The 22,903-nt window shown below is 34.9% G+C and overlaps 1 protein-coding gene across 1 annotated transcript in view; it reads right to left on the reverse strand.

The window, feature by feature from the left end:
- Positions 1-22,903, reverse strand: part of METTL25 (methyltransferase like 25) — a 61,112-nt gene that overhangs the window by 11,126 nt on the left and 27,083 nt on the right. The window contains exons 6-9 of the mRNA XM_057429508.1: positions 10,706-10,800; positions 8,180-8,209; positions 7,029-7,102; positions 4,532-4,625 (exon numbers count right to left, since the gene is read on the reverse strand). Of these exons, the coding sequence (XP_057285491.1) occupies positions 4,532-4,625; positions 7,029-7,102; positions 8,180-8,209; positions 10,706-10,800 (293 nt within the window). The remainder of the gene's footprint in view (positions 1-4,531; positions 4,626-7,028; positions 7,103-8,179; positions 8,210-10,705; positions 10,801-22,903) is intronic.

The following is a 22,903-nucleotide window of genomic DNA, read 5'->3' on the forward strand; positions in this document are numbered from 1 at the left end:
CCAGTTGAGACCTGACAGCTGTGCCTTTTTGGGATGCTCTACCTGAAGCACAGCTCAGGAAAAAACACGTGGGCAGCATATTTGTAAGAAGTCTGGTCAGAGTAGAGCAAACAGGGATGGTGGAAACTGAGCATCTGTTTCTTGTTGCAGATCTCATCTCAGGTTGTTAGACGGGGCACATGCCAAATCATTGACTTTTTCCTGGGGAAAAGCCCCAGCAGCTTCAAGTTATGTGCAGACACCAGACTGTTCAAAACTGAAATACACCAGTCACAGCAGACTTGGAAGCTTGGTTGAGCAAAACCAAGTAAATCGGAAAAAAACCACTTGCTGACAGGCACATAAACTTCTTTTTGTGTGTGAAAGCTAAGGTGACCCTACCTCTGAAATTACTATTGTATGTCTTTAGCATATGTCTACATCTCAAAGGGTTAAGTGATTTGTGAAGTATTTTGACCAAGACAAAGCAACCATCTTATATGCTATTATCCCACAGCAGTAACTATAGTATGAATATAGCAGGAGATGGAACCAAAGTGCCTAATAACTTTTCTTTGTGGATGTGTCAGGAGTGTTCCCAGCCCTGTTTATCTTCCTGCAATCAGACACGGCATTAAATAGAATTCTCTCCTTACTCCCAGTTTGCACTTTGCATGAATCCTGGCCAGCTTCTCTTTGTTAAACAGCTCCACCCGCTAAGGCTCACTTACTAGCAGAAATGGATCCTAGATCACTAAGTCTCCCAGACATACAGCCATGCCTTAGCCTTGTAAGCAGCTTCTCCCTTTAATCACCTTAAAAACTGGCCCTGTAAAAGATCTTTTGCTAATATACCCAAGTACAATAAATTTAAGAAAGCTTTTTGTTGTTGTTTTGGTTTTTTTTTTCCCCCCTTCAAATGCTCTAGAAATACATAAATACTTATACAAGGACTTTTTGCTGTGGCAATGCCATTTGTAGCACTTAAGCCAAAGAGCTGAAACATGTTCTGCTGAAGAGGAAGGAGCAACTGCTTTTGCTGATTGAAAGAATCAACACAAGTGTAGGAGTGGCCAGCTCCCCTAGGAGAAGGAGCAGGGATGTGAAAGTCCCACATTCATGTTAAATTAGGTGAAACAGTAATTGAAAGGGAAATTTTACTTATAGAATTTCTCCCATATCAGTGTGACACTGAACATTCTTCCCATACAACATGGAGTGTATAGGAACAGAATGAACTATGACAAAATAAACAACCAGGAATAAAATACTGTCTCGGTGTGTATCCAGACCAGTTACTGAAGCCCTGTTCAGGAATTCATGGCCCACAAAGCAATTCCATTTGTTCTGAAGCTAGAAGCAATATAACTACACCTGTGAAGCATCACGCTCACACTAAAAGACCTCCCTCTGCCCTCACAAACTGGGAGTATTTTGTCAGACATTCAGTAGTCATGGTGTATGTCTCAGCTTTACTACTGAGGTGGAGAGATACGTGAAAGGGATGGTCCTGTACCAAAGGGCAGAAAAAATAGTTTGTTTGTATCTCAGTGTTTCATCTGGACTTGACAGACTCTTCCACACTGAAAACAAACACAATAGAGGAGATTATTTTGGCTAAAGTAATGAGAAACGTCAGTCCCTGAACAGTAAGTTGTAATAATGAATGGCTCTAGGTGACTGATAAATGCTAGGGTTTTTTTTTTGTAGAAAAACTATTGTACTATTCTAACTCACTTGCAATTGCTAATCTTTTCATAAAGGGTCTGGGTCTTCAAATAAGCAAAGAAAGATCTTCACATCTATTTCACAAGTGAGAGAGGCAGAGAAGATTGTTCATATGAAGAATCAGCAGGATTAAAGAACATATCATTACTGGAAAATGATTGCACCAGAGCTACAGAGGCACTAGTGTATAAAAAGGAGGCAGCTGTGATGTTCATGAACCATGAGTCTGGAAGGATGTTTATTCCCAAAAGTCCAGCCACAGTGATCAAAAACGTCGATGACTTTACAATACATGCCAAGCTACCGAACCCTGGCAGTGACTCCTAGAAACCTAGTGCCGTTGCCCCTCTACTTCCCAGTACATTTATTACTGTGTAGAGATTAAACTCACTTCAATTTTCTGACAAACATAGTAAAAGACCTGAGACACAGTTTTCTGACTTCTGGTTTTTAGAAAATGCTTTTTCAACATGTAAAACAGAGACTCAAATGCAAATAATATTTCCTCATTGTTCTCTGGTTGTACTACACAGTGTAACACAAAAAATTCTGGAAGTATCCTTCATGTAAACTTACTCTTGCCTTATATGCTTCCCAAGGCATCATTTTTTGGCCATTGCTGGAGACAAAGTAGACATTTGGTCTATGCAGTACAGCTGTTTTTTTTGTTAATTTTTAACAACAGAGCTAGAAAACAAATTCTGCGTAAATTCCTCTTTGATTTTTGTTGTCTATAAGCGCAAATGTTTAGGCTTCATCACATTTTTAGCCATGTAAGTATTTTTTTTCTGAAGAGAGGAATTTAATGCATTCTCCAATATTGTGTAGATATAGTGCTGGAAAATGAAAACTGCAGTGTCAGAACCACTGTTGAGGGAGCAGTAACAACTTTCCTCTCAGTAGTATCAAAATAGCACTGGTTTTGTGCTGCTGCAGATTTCAGCATAGCTGGGAAATAAAAATAATATTGTTTATATTAGCATAAAATTCAGTCTTCAGTATGCAGCCAGCTGTACAGAAAAATGAGGAGAAATGTAAGTAAAAATGAGGATTTACTTGAATCAGGTCTTTAGCAAGCACACAAACATGTGCAGCTTGAAGTAGTGTTGACAGACATCTTTCTCTAAGGGCACTTTGCATTTGTCCAGACCCTTTCTAGCAAAAGGCAGCATGTCTAAAATCAGACATACTGACGCAAAGTTTCTATGCTTACTGGCTTTAAAGAAAAGAATTTATAGCTTTCTACCAGCAGAGTTTAATCAGTGATTGAGTAAACTGATTATTGCACAAACAGCCAACTATTGCTTTTGGGTGATCGTATGCATACTGAGGAAGACACCATTTTACTGTCAGCTGCAGTAAATGCATGATGTTAGTCCTGTTTATACAGAAAAGCAAAGAGGTAACTCAATTTGCAAGTAGAATTAAATATAATCTTTTTAAAAGCCAGTAAACATCAGGCATAAGTATTTTTCTAAACGTTGTAAACATGATTCCAATGTCATTTGCATTTACTTGCTTACTTGGGTTTGCATTTTCCCCCTAGTTCACGGTTTGATGTGCCTGGAAAATTTTAAGTGATCTGGCATTTTGCCTACAGATTTTAAGCATTGCTTTACCAAAGATGACAACAACATTTACCTTAAATAATTTACATACTTGCCACTAGTACTTTTTCTTTGATTTGTACTAAATTTGTTAATAATCTGTCTAATACTCTCTAGTGTCTCTATTGCACAACTTGTCACAATGTTGTAATCTTCACACAGTCACATTCCATGCCTGATGTGATGTTGCCATCTGTTGACCAATTTAGCAGTTGTAGTACTAAGATAAAACACAGACGAACATAAAAAAAAATCCCAAATATTTTATAAGTTTAAATCTCATATTTGTACTTCTTTATCTAGGAAAGTTTTTAAAAATCTTAGTATTTATCCTTAACATCTATTCATTTAAAGAAAAAATAGTATTTGGTCTTCAAAGATCTTCAAAAGAGATCTATTTAAGGAGACTGTCTAAAGGGTAAAGTAAATTGGAAATACTTTGGGAACTAAATTGTAAGAGAAACATACTGCTTGGATGGAATTGCCTATCTTGCTATAATGTTACATTTTGCAGTTTCAAAGTGTCCAAGGGGTTCAAGATAATATTGCTGCAGAAAAAAATGCAAATAAGAAGGGGTCAAAGTGCTTACTATGTGATTCATTATTCATCTTTTTTTGGATCACATGCAGTTTAAACTTAAGTACAGACAAAAAAGCAACGTGTTTGTATAGAACAGTATTTCAAATGGATTTAAAAGAGTATAAGAATTACTTTTATCAGGATGTATAGTAATGGCGCAAGCAAGAAGCTCTTCATGTCTCCTTCACTTGGCATCTGAAAAGTATACTTACCTCTAAATGACAGCATGTATAAAATAGAGCATGTATTGATTCTTTTTTTTTTTTGCCTCGAAGGAGATTTGTAGGATTAACTTCAGAAATATCAGAAAGGCTTAAAAAAATTCCGATCATGAGCACCATGTATAAAAAAGGATTGGTTGTATATAAAGACATTAGAATATATCAATCTGAAAACAAAATCTTTAAAGAAATTTATACATGGAAGTCTATTAAAAAAAACAAGAAACCCAACATTAAAAATACTCAACTTTGATACATTTCTTTTTAATATGTAAGTATGGATTTGCTATATTACTATTAATATATATTTATACAGTAATATATAAACTAAATCAACTCAGTGGCTTAAACACTGCATTGTGGTGCTGACTTACATGAATATAAGAATTTTATGCAGTCTCTATTTAGTGACTCACCTTTGAATCATCAAGTTCCAGCTTTTTCAGAGACTTTCTGACATAATCTACGAAGGAAGATGATTTAGAGAAAGTTTTTCCAACATGTCGATCACTGCAAAAACAGCATTGAGATGCAGGCTTTTACACATTCAATAACAGAAACAGACACATTTTTAACTTAATTTTTAATTGAGGAGAAAGAAGTCAGATGGATGGCTACTACTGCCAAGTTAGTAACAATTTTTCTTTTAACTCTACTACTTAAAGGAAAACAAGCCATCTAGTACCTGAAGAAATTTCTAGATACAGCAACTGTGCAATTGTACTATAGCTATAGTATGGTTATCATTAGCTAGTTGAAAGTTGCATTTAATTTCTCACCTCATATTTTTATTTCCCTACATGAACTATAAAATTCTTATTTTTGCTGACATATATTTCCTTTTATACTACTATAATACTTTTATAATTTACTTTAGTGATGCTGACATTTATTTACTGTTAACCACTGGAAAGATCAAATGCCAAATTGGAGAAAAACTTCACTTTTGCTTGTTACCTTGTGTTCTTACCCTTGCAATTATTTCAGTAAATGATGCCAAAATTTTCTCCTGTTTACAACTCAATGTCTGCTTTTGAAAGAAGCCAAAAATAAGAGTTGTTTCAGAAAGCGTATTAAAAAAAATGCATGAAAACTAATAAATAAATGAATAAGGAAGACCTTATCCTAACAGGACACATTTGTTCTTTGTGTTTAAAATATTTTGGAGAAACAACGCACAAAGTTTCTGTTAGTCTGAATTCTCTTTCTTGACTGTGTCCTAATGTAATTCCTCTTCCAGCTGTGCAGTGCAAGAGTTAAATTTTCAGCTATAGAATTTTCAGCTACCCAGTTACTTAGGAATAAATACACTGCCCTCCCCCCAGTGAAAAACTGTGTAGAAAAATCTTAGTTCAAAACTTTTCATCCTCTTTATTCTTAGTAAACTGCCTTTCTCCTTATTTAAAGAGGACAACAGAAAGACTTCATTCAGTGGTATTTCTAATGCTGTTTAGCTGGCAGTGACTCTCACTGATTGAGAATCATTTCTGTGGTCATATTTAATATTCAGATGCACCTAAACATTTGGGCTGATGCAGTCTGAAAATGAATTCATGATTATGTTGTTTATGCATTATGTTCATGTTTATGAATATGCTTATGCTTCCTAATCACAAGCTACTGTGATTAGGTAGAAAGAAACTTTGGTCTGTCTGGGATGGACCTAACTTCACAACAGCCCATATAGTGCTGTGCTTTGGATTTGTGACTAAAATAGCACTGGTAACACACCAATATTTCAGCTACTGACAAACAGTGATTGCACAGCATCAAAGACTTTTCTGGTTTTCCCTCTGCCCCCCAGGAAGTAGGCTGGGGGTGCATAAGAAATGTTGGGGGACATGGCTGGGACAGCTGATGTGAATGGACCATAGGGATATTCTACACCATATAACATTATGCCCAGTAATAAAGCCGGGAGAGTCTTCCCAAGGTAGTCACTGCTTCTATTTCAAAAGTGTAATTTTAATTACTTCTGCCAAGTTACTTCGTTTAACAAAAGAAACATATTATGATCTACTTCACACGTCTTTTCCTTGCAGTTTAGTAGCCATGATCTTATGTATGATATTTTATATAATTCTAAAATTAAAAAGCATTTCTTCTTTCAGGAGCTTGACCTTCTGAAAGGTAAGCTGTCTGGCTCTACATTTAGCAAAAGATTTGGGGGGGTATCTGCATTAGCACTTATTTCAGATCAGGAATATAATTCTAAAATGAATTTTATGGTTTTCCCCACCTCTAATGCCTTATTCATACTGTGGGATAGGATCAGAGCCCCCAGAATGGGTTATTTTCAATTTAAATTAAACTGGAAGGTGTGCTTCTGAATGTCCTCCAAGTGCTAATGGATATACATTCCACAGAATTAGATAAAATCTAATCCAACTACAGCTCCAGAAAAAGAGTATATAGTTCAGATGGCAGGCCCTCAGCACCAGCTCTCCAAATCCCACCCTACAAGGGCACAGTACGAGCCAGGGTAGACAGTGTAAGTAGCCCTTTACAGCCACAATGGCCACTGAGCTTTAAGCAGTTTTTCTCAGGACAAATGGAAATGGTTTTTTGTCTTCTGAATTACTAAAGTTGCCAAAACCTCTGCACAAAAGGGTAGCCCAGGATTGGGTTGACTTTTTAGTGAATTCGCTGTCAAGTTCTCTGGTGAAGTTTTATTCACATGTCCATTACGAAAGAGGACCTAATTCAGCAATGGCTAAAGGAAGGGCAATACATCTGTACTATGGATTTAGGATGAATGAAACTATTCTGCAGTTTACTAACACAATGCATATACAGTCTTATAAGACTGGTTCTTACACCCTTCAGCTTTCTAATAAATACTTTCTCTATACAATAGAGTTAAAAAAAGAAGCAGATCTTTGGTTCATATTCTCTTAATTTAGAGCTTCTTACCTTTTAGTAACACCATAATTTTCTTCTATAATAACCTGAAGAACAGCTCGATAAAACAATGATTCTGTAGGCAGCTGAAAAAAAATTTACCACAGCAAGGATTTAAAACTGGCACTGAAATTAAGATCAGAGTAACAAAACAGTATTGACTTCCTTGACTACTTATTGGCTTGTATTCTTTACAATCAGTCATAAAAGTTGAAGAGGACAATTTACTCATGTTCTTGCATCCAGTTAAAACTATGTTTTGGGTCAGATTCTAACAAAAACACGAATGGAAGAAAAAACCTGAAACTCTGAAGTAGAAGTTCAAAGGTTGGCAGAGGGAAAAGGTACTGATCATGATCTAAATTCTACTATGCAAAATGAAAATAACAATTTACCTAAGCTGTCTTAAAGACAAAAGGAGTAATCCCTAGATGAATCACCATACACTGTAGTTTGAACCATGCAGAAAGTACAATGCTCATAAAAAAGAGATTACACTGTAAACTTAATATCTTTGTGTATGAGAGATCTGTTTGTATAAAACCAGTTAATGCTTCCCAATTAAAAATTCACAGCAAAGTGCATTTACTAGGGTCAGTGGGCTTACATATGGAAAGAAGAGGTCTCTCAGCCCTGGCTTTTAAATATTTGCACTGTTGGTGTCCACCACCCCCAAAAGGATAACTTGCACAACAATTCAAGGTATTCACTGGGAAAAAACATACAAGGATAAAAAAGAGAATGATGATGCTTCTAACGGGTTCAAGCTTTTGTCATAACAATTTCTATTTTTACATTAGTTGATAAAACACTGGGACAGAGTGATCCAAAACAGGGATATCAGAAGGACATTTATAGTGAATTTATGTCTGAGCTGAAAGAGTGAAAGGAGGTAGGAAGGGTAGTTTAATGCCTTAAGTTTTAAGCTGTGCTTTTTCTCTAAACTCTTATTTGCCAGAAGAACAGATTCACTAAGTACAATCACACCAATTGAGATGTGATTTCACAATGACACATGCTATCTATCAGGATTCGATGTAGTATATGCTAGTCTTTTAGATTCCAGAAATGCAGAAGTTCAATAAAAGGCCAGGGATTAAGAGCGTTCAAGGAGGAAAAGCACATTTTATCTTAGAATGGCTAAAATAAACAATATTACTTACCATTTGGCCAACTGCAACTCGCTCCAAAGCCTTTAAGAGTAAAGGAATTAAATAGCTGATATGTTTATTCTTTATCAGAACATTTTATAAACACATTGTGTAAAAGTCAGAGGAGATGACATTTTAAAAGATTAATGGTGTGACATAACATGAGCTTGCACACTTTAACGTGTTAATACCTTCAGGGACTCATAATCAGCTCACTCCTGTTGTTTTGGTTTATTTATAGGAGAAGCAATGACAACTGTATGGAAATAGATGCATGCAAAGTTTGTTTGTTTTTCTTAGTATTGTAAAAGAATTTCAGAGGATTACTTTCTGTGGAACTGCTAAACAGAAATGCATTTTTCTTGAGTCTGTTCATACCAACATACAAATAATTCACTTTGTATATTCAGCTATTTTAAAGTAAATATTAGTTCAATGTAAAATATCTTTAAATACTTTTAGTCCCTGGTATTCAGGTAAGTTCTGAACTACCATATGTAGAGAAAATGAAAACTTCAGGGAGACTGCCGTTTAAAATACTGTGAACTATCTTTCACTAGATTCTTCATATCGTAAATTTTAATGCAGGTGTGAAAGTATTTGATTTTTATGATCCATAGTGACAAAGAATGACAAATAATTAAAAGCATGGAATACTTTTCCACACTTGAAAAGATAGTGTTTACAAAAAATTCAACCGAGTATTAAAGATCATACTGGAAACAAGGACGAAAATTCAGTAAATTATCTGACACCACAACATATTAGATGGTAAACAAAATTTGCCTAACAATTTACTGGTCATTGCCACCTTTAGTCCCCAATCTCCACTACAGTAAATAAGTCTGCGTCTGAATCACCCACTTCTTCTTCTAGCTTTAGAATTGATCTTGTATTTCAGACTGTTCTTCAACACGGTCCAAGTAGTTGCAGTTCCTCTGTTCATGGCTTTGGCTGACTCTCAGGTCTAACTTTTGCTGTATAAGCTGTAACTTTCATACCAGCATATATCTGGTGCTGCTTAGAAAATGGATGTGGGTTCTAATATATACTGCAGGGGTCTGAAACTGAAACTCTCATGCAGAACCTTTGGCCTTTGGGACTTTAACCAGTTTGAATGACATGTAATAATGAACATCAGCAATAACGATCATTGCACAGCAGACTCATTTTCTCCTAGCTAGCCATTACCCCTAGGAAGATGGGTGCCTAGCTGCACTGCACTGTTTCCCTTGTACCTCCTAGAAGACAAGGAAAATCCTAGTGAAATCCTAATGAAAAATGCATAGAGAATTACAAATATAATAATAGGAAAAGTATCTAGTGACACAGGAGAACTCTTTGCCTTTTGTGAATGCTTAAACAAAAAAGTTTTAAACTGCCAAATTTCTGTGATTTCTCTGAAATCTAGATATATATGTCACGATCGGTACTGTCTCTTGGGGGTCATTTTCTTACAAAATTTATCTTCCTACCATTGTTGAAAAACAGCCCAAACTTCTTTCCAAAATAAATGGAATGGGAAAGGAAATAGCTAATGTGTCAGCTGAGGAAGAACTGGTATTGCACGACACTGACAACAAAAAGAGAAAATGCAAATCCCTTTTACAAAGTGCTTTTCATGATTAGTTTTACAGTAACATCTCTAAAATGAACATTTTTTTTTCTTGTACCTTGCCAAGAGTAACACATTTAAGCCTTATGAATACTAAACAACTGTCCTCCTATCCTTTCTCCTGATAGCATTTAACTATCATGTTAGTTCAAGTTTACATAACCTTATGCATTAGCCTAAATTGTCTTTTTTCTACACTGCTCTCTGTAACAGAGGCACAGAGCTAGCAGCAAAAGATAGCCAGGACCTGATGTGATTCATCTTGATACCAGAAATCAAAAATTAATAGCAGAAAGGAATAGTGGGCTTCTAACTGAAACAGTGGTTGAAATGTTCAGTACTTATCTGTCTTTTTCAAATTAGACAACAGTTTATCATACTGTCTTGATGAGGTTATGTCTTTAAAAGCACTTTGTCTCTTGGTGCAATATTAAAAAGATGTTTCCAGTCTCTTAAGCCACACGGATTTTAGAGCTCTTCTAGTTTTTGGAATAGGCAGGTTTGTCTGGGTTTTATACAGTCAGAACATTCAATATTATGAATCATGAAGGTGTTGGGGGAGTTACTGATTGCAACCCTTCTACAATTATCTTGCTCCCCCTAAATCCTTGACCAGGAACTATTACCCTGAGGGTTTACCTTGTTTAGGTTTCAACAAAGGTTTGGCCCTTCTGTCCCCTCTTAAAAAACATTTCTGTCAATACTCCGTTTTTTTCATACCTTCAGCAAGTATAAAATATATAAAGCTGGAAGGTCAATACTATTTTTTTAGAACTAATTCATCATGCTTACAACATTAATGATGTTATTTTGTAGAGTCTTAGATTAAACTCATGGCTTTAGGATTAGAAGCCAAAAACAATGAATCCTGTAACATCTGGATAAAGCTCTCGGTAGGAAAAAGAAAAGAAGAGAAATCATACCAAGCATGCTGACATTCTAGCATTGCGACCACAGCACCAGCCTTTGTCCTTCAAGTACTGACACATGGGAAATCCCCACACTTCATTGGAGCATTCTGCAAAACGGAAAAAAACCAAAAGGCACAGCTTTCATGGGCTATTTTTCTCTTACAGAATACAAAGTGTTGAGCAAAATGAACAGTAGTTAATGGCAGCAGAAACACTTAACTGTTCTAGTACAGTACCAAAACCCATGGTCATGCTATAGAAAACGTATTTTCCCTGCACCAGATGTTTTTAGCTTGCTGAATTCCTAAAAACATCAGATTTTCAAAAACTATTTGCTTTTGCAAAAATCCACCAAAAAAAAAAAAAAAAAAATTCCAGGGGACAAGAGAAGAGTTTGCAAATACTCATTGCACCCTACGCCATGCCATGAGTCAGAAAATGTAAGCCTGGCCGTCATTTAATGTAGCAGGACTTTGGTATCGCTTTCATTGGGTTCTTCTGCTATCATAAACATCTTCCAAACATCACACAGAAACTTGTTTATTTCAGTACTTGTTTATTTCAGTTCTGAAGGCCCTTTCTGTTGTGAGGCAGATTGTTTGTTTTCCAGAAAAGAGCAGCTGCAAAGGCTCTTGCTGTTTCTTCAAAACACTGAGAGGCATTTGCATCACAGTCTGTGCTCAGTGTGTTTCAGTAACATTTATATTTTGAATAACAACACAATTCTTCATGTTTAACACTAGTGCAAATGTGGAAAAACTAAAGTACAGGGATTACTTTATAGATGTTCATAATACCCACTTTTAATGTAGACAAAATCTACAATTGAATTTTCATTAGCACATTTGTCAGCTGATTTTTTAGAATGCTAAATAAGAATTACAACTTTAAAAAAAACCCAACAAACCAACTAAAAAACCCAAATCGTCTGGGATCCTGGCTTTTTAGCATAGAAAGATGACCAGCGCATATTAGAAGATAAATCATGTAACAGGGTTAAAAAGAGGACAGCAGAAATACGGCTCTTCAAATTTACTACCAGTCTGAGAAACATATGTGTAAGTAGAATTCATTTCATGAAAGTTAAGCAAACAAAAAGGGAAATAGGAAGCTATAAAGGATACGACCCTCCTCCCCACAGCGAAATCCTTTTGTTTTCTAGTGGTAGTTCCCAGTCTTTCCTGATGTCTAGAGTGACAAGGCAATCTTCTGCAGGCAACCTCACACTGAGAAATACCAAAGGCTCTTAGCAGATGAATACTGGTTTGAGAACCATGATTTAAAAATAGGATTTTAATTCTACTTCATAAGTGCCTAATGACAAGCTATAAAGCTATAGAATATTCATTAACTTCAAGTCTCATTACTGAGTACCTGGAATAAAACTGAGTATTTCTACTGCAGGGACTGTAAGAAGCACTTATCAAATATATATATATATATATATATATTTGTTGTTGTTGCAAAGACAACAATTACTGCCATGGCTCCTACTGTGTGAGTCACACTAGTAAGTCTTTCTAATACATTTATTAAAATATTTAACAAAAAATTTGCAAACTGAGTTAGAAAGATGAAATCATTATCTTTTCAAGTAAACCCTTTTAATTTACACCCTAATCCTCAAGGCAAACTAATCATTCATGAAAGTTAAAGTTGCTACCCACTGAGCTACAGTCTCAGTATTAGTGCACTGTACTCATGCATGATTCTGAAGAATTTATGATACCTTTGAAAAAGATAATCAGGCAAAGCACCATCTTCATTTAATTTACTGAAGCTGTAAAACAGGAGAAAAAGAGAAGGAAACTAATGCTCTAACACAAAAATTTTTGTGTATATCTAAAATTGACCACATATACACAGTACTGCCTTGAGTTCCATTTAGTTTTCCACATCCAGGCCACTCTTAAGCACACTGCTGATTAAAAAAAAAAAATAAAAAAATGTAGGGTGAATATATTGCTATAAAATTATAAAGTTTATCAGCTACATTTTAAACTGCAGGAAATTCTTTTAATGCCTGCAACTATTTTCAGATATAATTAATATTATATAGCTAGCTAATTACCATATTGTGCATCTATCTGAATAGACAGCAGCTGTTCCAATCTGTATAGATCTCCCAAAACATTCAAGCAACATTTTAAATATGGGTATTCTATGGAAGATTTCACAGCAAACAGCTCAAGCTCAGCTTGAGCTCAAACATTCAACAATGCATGAAGCAACCACATTATAATTCAATATAGAGCAACCAATCAAGACAGAATTCATTCAATTAAAAGTTAAGAAACTGAGGAATCTTGGTAATCATTTGAAGAACTGAGCTGAAGCTATGCTGGGTTATAATCCTAGAATCTATTAGTTAAATAGCTATAACTTCCCTCTAAACTAACCTCTTAAAAAAGACCAAATCTCACATTTAGTAAAACGAATTGTTGCAAGTATTACAGAATCACAGAATGGCTGAGATTGGAAGGGACCACCAGAGGTCATGTACTCCAACCTCCCTGGTCAAGCAGGGTCACGTACAGCACATTACTCAGGATCGTGTCCAGACGATTCTTGAGTATCTCCAGGGGAGGAAACTAACTTCAAAATCTCTCTAGGCAACCTATTCCAATGCTTGGTCAAGACCAATGTGCTTGGGTCAGGGTAGGTCACCTTCACAGACACCACTGAATCTCTGCACCCCTTTCTTCGGAAGTCTATCTCAGTGGCACAAGTAAAATTTTCAACTCTACAGACTCAGGCAGATTATATGATACAGAATTGCCACCAGAGCTAAGAAAAACATTTTTATCTTCAAAAAAAAGGAAAAAAAAATCCTTTCTTTGAGCAAACGTTTTCATTAAAAAACATCATCAGGTTTCAGTTTAACAAAACAGTGTATTTTCCATTTTTTATATTACAACAAAATAAACAATTGCAAAAAAAAAAAGTTATGTTCTAGAACAAAATCTATAAATCAAACTATAATTTCGCAGTAAATCACTTACAGAGGAAGAGAACATAGAAAACATGCTAGAGTTAAAGCAGCATCATGAACAACATACAAACTTGTATTCTAGTTCAGCTTTGTCAAGAGTGTGGTTCTTTGGAAACCTACACAGATAAAACACTGATTAAGGTAGCTTGAAGATACTTTGATGTTATTGCTCACTGTCCCCATAAATTGGAGACATCTGGCAGAAGTCAGAAAACATTCTCATCAAAATCACCCAGTTACACACAGCAGGATAAACAAAGTGTAGATAACACCAAAATGTATAATGCTACAGAAAAGAACAATTCCAGTCATTAACCAAGGAAAAAAAACCCTATTATTGCCCTCTGACTGAGCTTACTAACATTCACAGTTTCATGGAAGAGTTGTTTAAATATATATATATAAAATATATTTAAACAAACTAATGCTGTCCTTACCATTCTTTTTTTAATAGTAAAGAACATTTTTCTGGTAGGCATAACATCTCTCCCAGAAAGGGATTTTAACAGAATTTTTTCAAAATTTTCACCAACTTTTTTTCCATTACCATTTTTTTTATCTCTTTTGAAAAACAAAGGAACTTTATGGATCTTAAAACATAGGTGGGAAAATCCTTTAAATATTCACATTAAGCAATCCTTCAATGGATTTACTCACTCTTCCTGTGATCACACAGATGTCTCATGACTAACCCTTCAGCAGCTGACTTCTCACACTCTTTGTACCATATACTGTATGGAGAAGCTGTCTATGTTTTATTACATACTTGAAATGCTGTGGAGGAGATTAACACTTTGGGAAACAAGTGCAAATACATCCAGATGCCAGCCACAACAGAAAAATATTCATAGATTTTTTTTCCCCCAGCTCTGTCTAGCAAAGAGGAATACAAACCCTCAGGTATTATATTTGTAAAACATTTTAAATTTAAATAAAAGCAAAGTCTCATACTTCAACTGAACAAGACAAAATTTTCTATAAGGTATGTCAGATTACCTTCCCACTTCTGGGAACCCAATACTACTTCTGTATTTTAATATTTTGTCAGAAGAAAGTCTTATTTCTTAACTTGGTGCTGGAAGTCTTATGTTATTTCTTGTCCTCTAATTATTTGGAACTTTTTATAAGACTATTAGTAAATTTCTTTTAAGTTTTGTAGAGGAACTGAACTTCCATTTTGTGCAATATTTATAATATTGCAATACTAGTGGCATATGCTATCTGGAGCACCCGTACTATTTTGAACTTTGTAAAGGATATTTTTTCTTTCTATTCAACTTCAAAATGCAAGAAAAAAAAAAGGCAATACATATGGACATCTGATACACTGAAAACATTATAATGAGCAGTAACAAAAGTATAAATCACAATAAGTATCTATTTATAGTGAGTTCAACTACAACTTCAATTATTTAATTCTGTCTAGATGCAGAGAAAAGCTTTAGGTGAGCCTTATAGTTGTTACCATCCTATTCATCGATCCAGTAAGACTCTTACTGGCTCAGCATTACGTCAAACACATTTTTTTAAAGAGTTGTTTAACTAACGAAACCATTTGTGTACCTAGGACACTGGTTTTCCAAACTACACAACAGTGAATGTTTTCTATTTGTTTCATTTTTTAGTAGTTACAGGAAAAATATCTGGCAGTAGAAGTCAGATGATTTTACTAGCTAATCCTTCTGTATATACACAGAGATTTCCAAGGAATTTCAAGAGAACAGGACAAGCGACTCCACTATCTTTAATATTTGGCCTCCCATAGTTCATCTCTAAGCAAAAAACTACAACTTCTAGTGTGTTAATATTTAAAATTTACTTTGCACAGCTTTATGGCACTATATAGTTTCTATGAAATATCAGGACCAAAACTCTTCATTGTTACAAGAGAAATAAGCTTAACTAGGATATCATGTCGTCTTTCAGTTTCTTTTTTACCTTTCTTTGGTAACATTTCATAAAAATGTATGTGCATTTACACTTCTCATCTTTTTAATTTCTTGCAATTCCCAACTATTCTGAACTGCAGTTACTAATATAACAACTAAATTACTGTGTTTTCTGCTTCATCTTCTAGAAGAGATATTTTTATTAAGATAATGCACTGAACACTATTTTTTAAACAGAAACAATCCCAATTCAATCACAAAACACTGCCTATCCCAATGGTTAATGGACAATTTATTAAAAAAAAAAAAACAAACAACAAAACCACCATAAAATCACTCTTTGTGGTATGGATTATAATGTCTGTTTGGAAACTTTTTATCTTTTTAAAAGCACAGTAGTACAAATAAGTTATGAAAATGGCAAAGTACTATAAAGCAGAGGATTCTGATTTTCTTGAAATGCACTTTATCTTTCTATTTTAAGATTTTTAAGATTTTTCTAGAATATTCATAATGAGAACAGAAGATATTTATTTTCTAGTAATGAAGTTCATTAGATTGTAAACAGCATGTGGCAAAGAGAAGGCAGAAATATCCTTTCAGTGCACAGGCTGAAGTTCCCACTCACTGTATTTTATTTAAGAAATCATATTCTCCTTAGAAAAAAAAGATTGCTCACTTCAGTCCTAAATTTTATCTTTACTTGTGCAATTATTATTGAAATGTTGTGAAACACCAGTCTCTTGATTTTTTATCAGCATGAGAACATAACTTCAACAGAAAGAGAGTTTATTCTAATTTAATACAGTTATGCTGACAGTACACCCACAGCTAGTGCTGTATGAAACCACTATAATGGTAGTTTTTAGTGACAGAATCTTAAATTTCCTTTAAAAATTACCATGAAGACTGAAATCAGTTTCTGTATTGAAATTTATCTATCAGTTTCTGACATTTTAATACAGAAATGTATTAATGATTTGAAATGATATTATTAAAATGTTAATATTAAGAATTTGAAAGATATTTCAAAATGGTGTATTATGAGTAGTTCTTAATAATACCATTCACTGAGTTACTGCAGTATAATCTTGTCAGTTCTAAATACTTAAATACGTCTTTGTCTTTTACCACTTAAAAGCTGCATTGGATAAAAACACCCTACATCTACATCTATTTATGAACTGTGATCAGTATCAGCCAATGTAAAATATTGCATGTAGCAATCTAATCAGTTAATGTAGAAGTACACGTCACATCTTCTATCCATTTGCTATTAATTCAATATTGCCATCTATTTCAGCTGATTCATTCTGTACCTCCAGTTTCCAAATTCCACTACAGTTATGAATTATAATTCCCCAACTTGCCTTTCTACGTCAATGTATTATTTAGGTGTTTATGATGGCAATTCCCATTAATTTATGGAGCTGCTTTTCAAAGGTTTTATTGGCTTTTTTTTTTTCTTTTTCATTTTCTCAGTATCAAACCATGAGAAACCTGGGCTTCAGACACTTATTAGTTAAATTCAGTCGCATATTTGTACTTCACATCTAGCGTACCTGAGTATCTATGACTTCTTTCTGTGATCATGAATGAAAATTCAAAAACAAAGATGAAAATAAATGTAGAATGCGAAGGCTCCATTTTGAACTACTCCTGGGAAGCTAGAGAATACTCAAGCCAAAAATAAAATGAGTGCCAATTGGACAGAAAAAGCACAACTGACTGGAGATCAGACACAGGTGTCACTGTGAGGCAATTGTGCAAAGACTGCCAAGCACATTGCAAAATCTCTGTATTAATCACACATTTCTTGGCCAACAATGCTTTGGGATTCTTATCAAAGACAAGCAGATAAAGGTAACATGACATGGCACCTAAAACATGTATGGCTGAATCCTCAAGGCTGGCACTAAGATCTTCTCTTCAGCTATTTAATTCAAAAAGCAATATCTGAGAGATAACAGCGACAGGAAACATATCCTTGCTTGGGTAGATCCTGACATACTGATGGTCAGGTAAAAGGAAAAGCTGTAATAGTGTCCTGGGTTCAGTAGTAGCAGTCATGTTTCTCCTCCTTGGTAGGTGGTGCAGTGCAGTGTTTTGACTTTCGGCTCGGGAACAGAGCTGATAGAGATGTTTTGGTTTGGCCAAGGACTAAATTATTTCCTTTCCACTTGTTCCTTATTATTCTCTGTCCCAACATTCCTATTTCTGCATTTGAAGTTGTTAGACAGTGTATCTTAAAGAGTAAATGCCCAAACTGCATCTTAAAATCATATAAAAAGCTATGATCTAAATACTGTCTTCTTTCTTCCAAGGAAGACAGTAAACATTCCTAGAAGTGTAAAACTAATTTAAAAAAAAAAAAAAAAAGGGAGGGAAGCAGCAGGGCACATTTGAGAACTGTAACTGGCAATGTAAATTAATTTCCCTTCTTCTCTTCAATTTTTTGATCTCAGTTTCATCACAGAATCATAGAATCGTTTATGTTGGAAAAGACCTTTACAATCAAGATGAGCCATTAGCAATGCCAAGTCTGCCATTAAACCATGACCCTAAGCACCACACCTACACATCTTTCAAATGCTTCCAGGGATGGTGATTCTACCACTTTTCCTGGGCAGCCTGTTCCAATGCCTGTCAACCCTTTTGGTGAAGATTTTTTTCCTAATATCCAATCTAAGTCTCCCTGGCGCAGACTGAGGCAATTTCCTCTTCTCCTATCATCTGTTACCTACGAGAAGAGACTGACCCCCAGAGTACTACATCCTCCTTTCAGGTAGTTGTAGAGAGTGATAAGGTCCTCGCTGAGCCTTCTCTTCTCCAGACTAAACAACTCCAGTTCCTTCAGCCGCTATTCGTAAGACTAAGGAAAAGGATTTTGTATCTGTTGCTTTGAGCACAATAACATATGATTAATACTAGAAAAATTACTGAAAGCTAAAAGAAAACTTTGACAGGACACAGCAAGTGAAAGATGAAGAAATGGTTTCTGACAGTTTTATGTCAATACTGGCATTTCAATAGGGTCACAGTAAGGAAGGCAGGGACCCCCATTCTTCTAGACTGATTACCACTTGGAAGGCCTAGAAGGACTTACAACAACCTAGACAAATCAGAGAAGCAGAGTGAAGAGAGAGACAAGAAGCTCAGGCTCAGAAGTAGCTCAGTGAAGAATAAGCCTGGTCTCCCAGAAGAAAACAGAGTTCATTCTAGTTCTACTGAAAAACCCAGCAACTGGCATAAAAGTTGAGGTAAGTAGCTGTGAAAGGAAATGAAAATAAATTCTTTGCTAAAATTGTATTAAAATATTGCTTTCCAGACCAGTTACTTAATTCTAGGAACTTAGCACTAGTCATATTAAAAATCAACAACAGAAACATGACACTCCAACACAAACACCCACTGAATAAGAAATAAACACGACCCTTGATTTGGAGACATACAGAATCATAGAATTGTTAGGGTTGGAAAGGATCTTAAGATCATCTAGTTCCAACCCCCCTGCCGTGGGCAGGGACACCTCACACTAAACCATATCACCCAAGGCCTTGTCCAACCTGGTCTTGAACACTGACAGGGATGGAGCATTCACAACCTCCCTGGGCAACCTATTCCAGTGCCTCACCACCCTAACAGGAATATATCTATATATATATCAAATGCTATGCCATTTCCACTTATATGATGATTCAAGAGACAGTAGTCATTTTCCATATGCACAAACCAAAATATTTACTAGTAAAAAGAATATTATATTCTGGTACTCAAAATTGTAACTATAATATTAAAAATGTTACCTTTTTTCTAATATAACTGTATTAATTGGAAAGGAAAATGACCCCTAATTATTAAGTTAAGTTATCTGGAAAAAAAATCTAATTTTTATCAGTAAACATGGCAAATGTATAAACTGTTTTTAGTGTAAAAATAAAATGGAATCATGGGATACAAATATCCATAAACTGCCCTATAAATGTGTAAGCTAAAGGAAAAGTATTTTTATATAAACTCCTTCTACTGTGTTCCAACAATTTTCTCAATTTTCTTGTGTATAAGAATTTATTTTCTTAGACTGGACAATGAAATTTTCTGCAGCTGCGTTTAATAAACTCCAAACAAAAAGAAGATGAATCTCAACACTAAGACTGGTTTATGCAGCAGACTTGTGTACCTCTTTCACTTGGAGGAAACTCCCACTGAAGCCAATTAACCACCTTCTCATACTACTGAACACCTCTCATAGCACTCCGTTAGCAAGGCGTGACACAAATTTAAAAAAGTGAAAGAATTTGTATGCTAAATCAGAAAAATCCCCTTTGCAAAGTAGGAGAAAGAAGTATAACATATGCACAGGCACAGTATGAAGTTATCCTTATATATCTTTTAATGTAACCAGTAACACTAACAGAACTGTATTTTATACCTCCTACTTCTAATTCTCCTCATCTCAGTTGTCATTAGTGGCAAATTTATGTATTATCTTAGTGGAAATAGGTCTTCCGTAACAAACATGAGACAGGCCGATGCAAGAACTGTAGGAGTGTTTGTACTACTGTTATTATAATACATCAGAAGTCTTCTGCATGACAAACCCTGTAACATCCACATTGTATTAACACTCAAAGGTCACATTGTACATTAGATTTTTCTCCCAAAGGCCTTGAGATTGCAATAGTCCGTGTGGAATATTTTGTTTAAAAGGAACCCAGCTGAAGTCATGCAAATACCACAAATTATGTAGCCTACTTATATGCTGTAGACTGAAGGATTAGAACATGTACATTTACATGTAGTATATTTACATTGACATTATGCTACAAAGATGTATAAAAAGGAAATACCCTGATACATCATTGTTACTAAAACTGTGGAAGATACCTTAAATGACTTCACAGAAACTACATTTCAAGATGGAAGAAAGTTTTCTGAAGTTCTGTATTTGAAAATGGCCCTTGCTTTTAAAAGAATTCTTTTCCTGTCTTATTTCAAAGATCTTTTCTGCTTCTCTCACTTCTCAAATAGACAATGCATTTATTTGCCAAGTTTGGTATAAAATGCAAAACATAAAAGATTTTTATGTTGAATTTTTTTTTCTTTTTGAAAAAAGGTAAATAGACAATTATTTGGTATGTTTTTATTCAGAAGAGTATTTTTACATTCCTGCAGATGTTACTGAAATAAATGGTATATTGAACATGTGTAGTTCATCACTTTCATATTATGTTCCCAGAGAATTCTTGTCAGAGTTTTTAATAAGTGCTGGACAAACAGGCATTAGTTAACATACCCTAAGCTCTTTGCTCTTGACATACAAAGGCTGTCACTATGCACAGATTATTCTTATAGAAGTTAGGAAAGGAATTACCCTATTTAGACCAGCAGAAAATATACAGCGACACCATGCCTCAACAGTTTTATAAATACTACCATCCCAACAGGAGATTAATCTTGCTTACCAAGGATTTATAGCTTTAGCAATTCTTATCTTCTCAGTAAAATTAGTCTTTTTGCACTTGATCTCAATAACAGTCATAATGAAAAATGTGAAGTTTTTTCCCTTCTCAGCTATGTAATTTTTATTATGTTGTAAATATTCTGACTCCATTTCAGAGAATGAAATTGTTAGAGTATTATTCTGGATCTCCTTGAGAGAGTACAAGCTATTTAACTGTATTCTGCACAGTGACAGAAGAAAAAAGGTTATTAACAAATAACTGTCTTATGTCAGTGGTGCAATTGGCACAAGGAAGCAAAAACATTTTTCTTTCAATGGTTATAAAAGTGAAACATAATTCTGTATGTTCTTTGATAATAATTTCTATGGACTTCAATATTACTTTAATTTTAATCTCAGAACTCTTCAACCTTTTGCAGATCTCTGCCTACAGAATTTCTTATAAATAGAAAATTATAGCAGTTATAGGACTACAATTTTGATAAAACTATAAAGAAGCCACAGTTCTGCTTCAGAGAAGGGACTCATCAGATGAAATATCTAAAAGGATAGTATCTAAAGAATGCCTAGAAGTTATAGAAAAACTTAAGTTGTAAACAGCAAAAAATTGCCAAGACCATAAAGCATTAATACAAAACCAAAAACCAAGTCGAAATTGTCAAATTGCAGTATGCAACTTCTTGATCAAAACTCTTTGAGTCTAAAGATCTGAAAACAGGTAATGTAATTTTAATTCTTATGAAGAGCTCAAAGGAAGGTCCAGGGAGTTTCCAAACAGGAAGCTTCACATTTTTATAGAGAGCAAGTATTTTAAAGAATAGAGTCATTGGGTAGTTGAGGAACTATAATATATTTGGAAAGAGCCAGTGTGATTTTCTTAAAAAGTCATCTCACAAACATACTGCAATTTTTTCTTTTAAGGCTTCAAGGAACACTTAGACAAGAAAGATAGAGTAGGTTTCCAAATGGTATTCAACAAGACCATTAGAGAATCTATCAAAACACATAACAAGATACAGTATTCCTATGGGTAAGTAATTGACAGAAACAATGGATGGGAATAAAGTATCATTTTTTCACAGAGGACAGAGATCACCAGAAGAGGCCTAAGGAGACTTCTGCTGGAACAAGTTTTTGATCAAATTCACAAATAGTCTGAGACAGTTAAGAAGAGTACGACAAAGTTTTATGATGATTCTAAGGGTAATAAAAAAAATAGAGCAATTTCCATTAAAAATTGGACATGAAATGGCATATAAAATTCAACGTAGCTGAAAGTTATTCGAATTGGGAAAAATATTAACTTTAAATACACAATGAACGGCTTTGAACTGAGACCTGACAGTTCAATAAAAAGATCAACCTGGTACTAAGAAAAGGAAAAAACCACAACCATTTAGAATTAAGTAAAAAAATACAAACAAACAAACAAAACACAGAAAACACCAGTACCTAAAGGGGGCCTACAGGAAAGCTGGAGAGTGACTTTTTTACAAAGGCATGTAGGTACAGGTCAAGGGAAAATGGCCTTAAACTGACAGAGTAGATTTAGATTAGATATTATGAAAAAATATCCTCACTATGAGGATGATGAGACACTAGCACAGGTTGCCCAGAGAAGTTTTGGCTGCCCCATCCCTGGAGTGTTCAAGACTATCAAGTTGGACAGGCCTTTGAGCAACCTGGTCTACTAGAAGGTGTCCCTGCCCACTGCAGGTGGGGGTTTGAACTAGATCTTTAAGGTTCCGTCTAATCCAAACCATTCTATGATTCTAGAAACCTTGGCTTTCTCAATTATAATGTCTTACTGTGTATACCCATGCAAAATTATAAATGGAAGATAGTTTCCAGTTTTGATATATTTG

This window comes from Pezoporus wallicus, unplaced genomic scaffold (assembly GCF_028554395.1).
Source record: "Pezoporus wallicus isolate ANWC-B61680 ecotype Strahan unplaced genomic scaffold, APGP_CSIRO_Pwel_v1 contig_5069, whole genome shotgun sequence".
In the NCBI taxonomy this organism is placed as follows: domain Eukaryota; kingdom Metazoa; phylum Chordata; class Aves; order Psittaciformes; family Psittacidae; genus Pezoporus; species Pezoporus wallicus.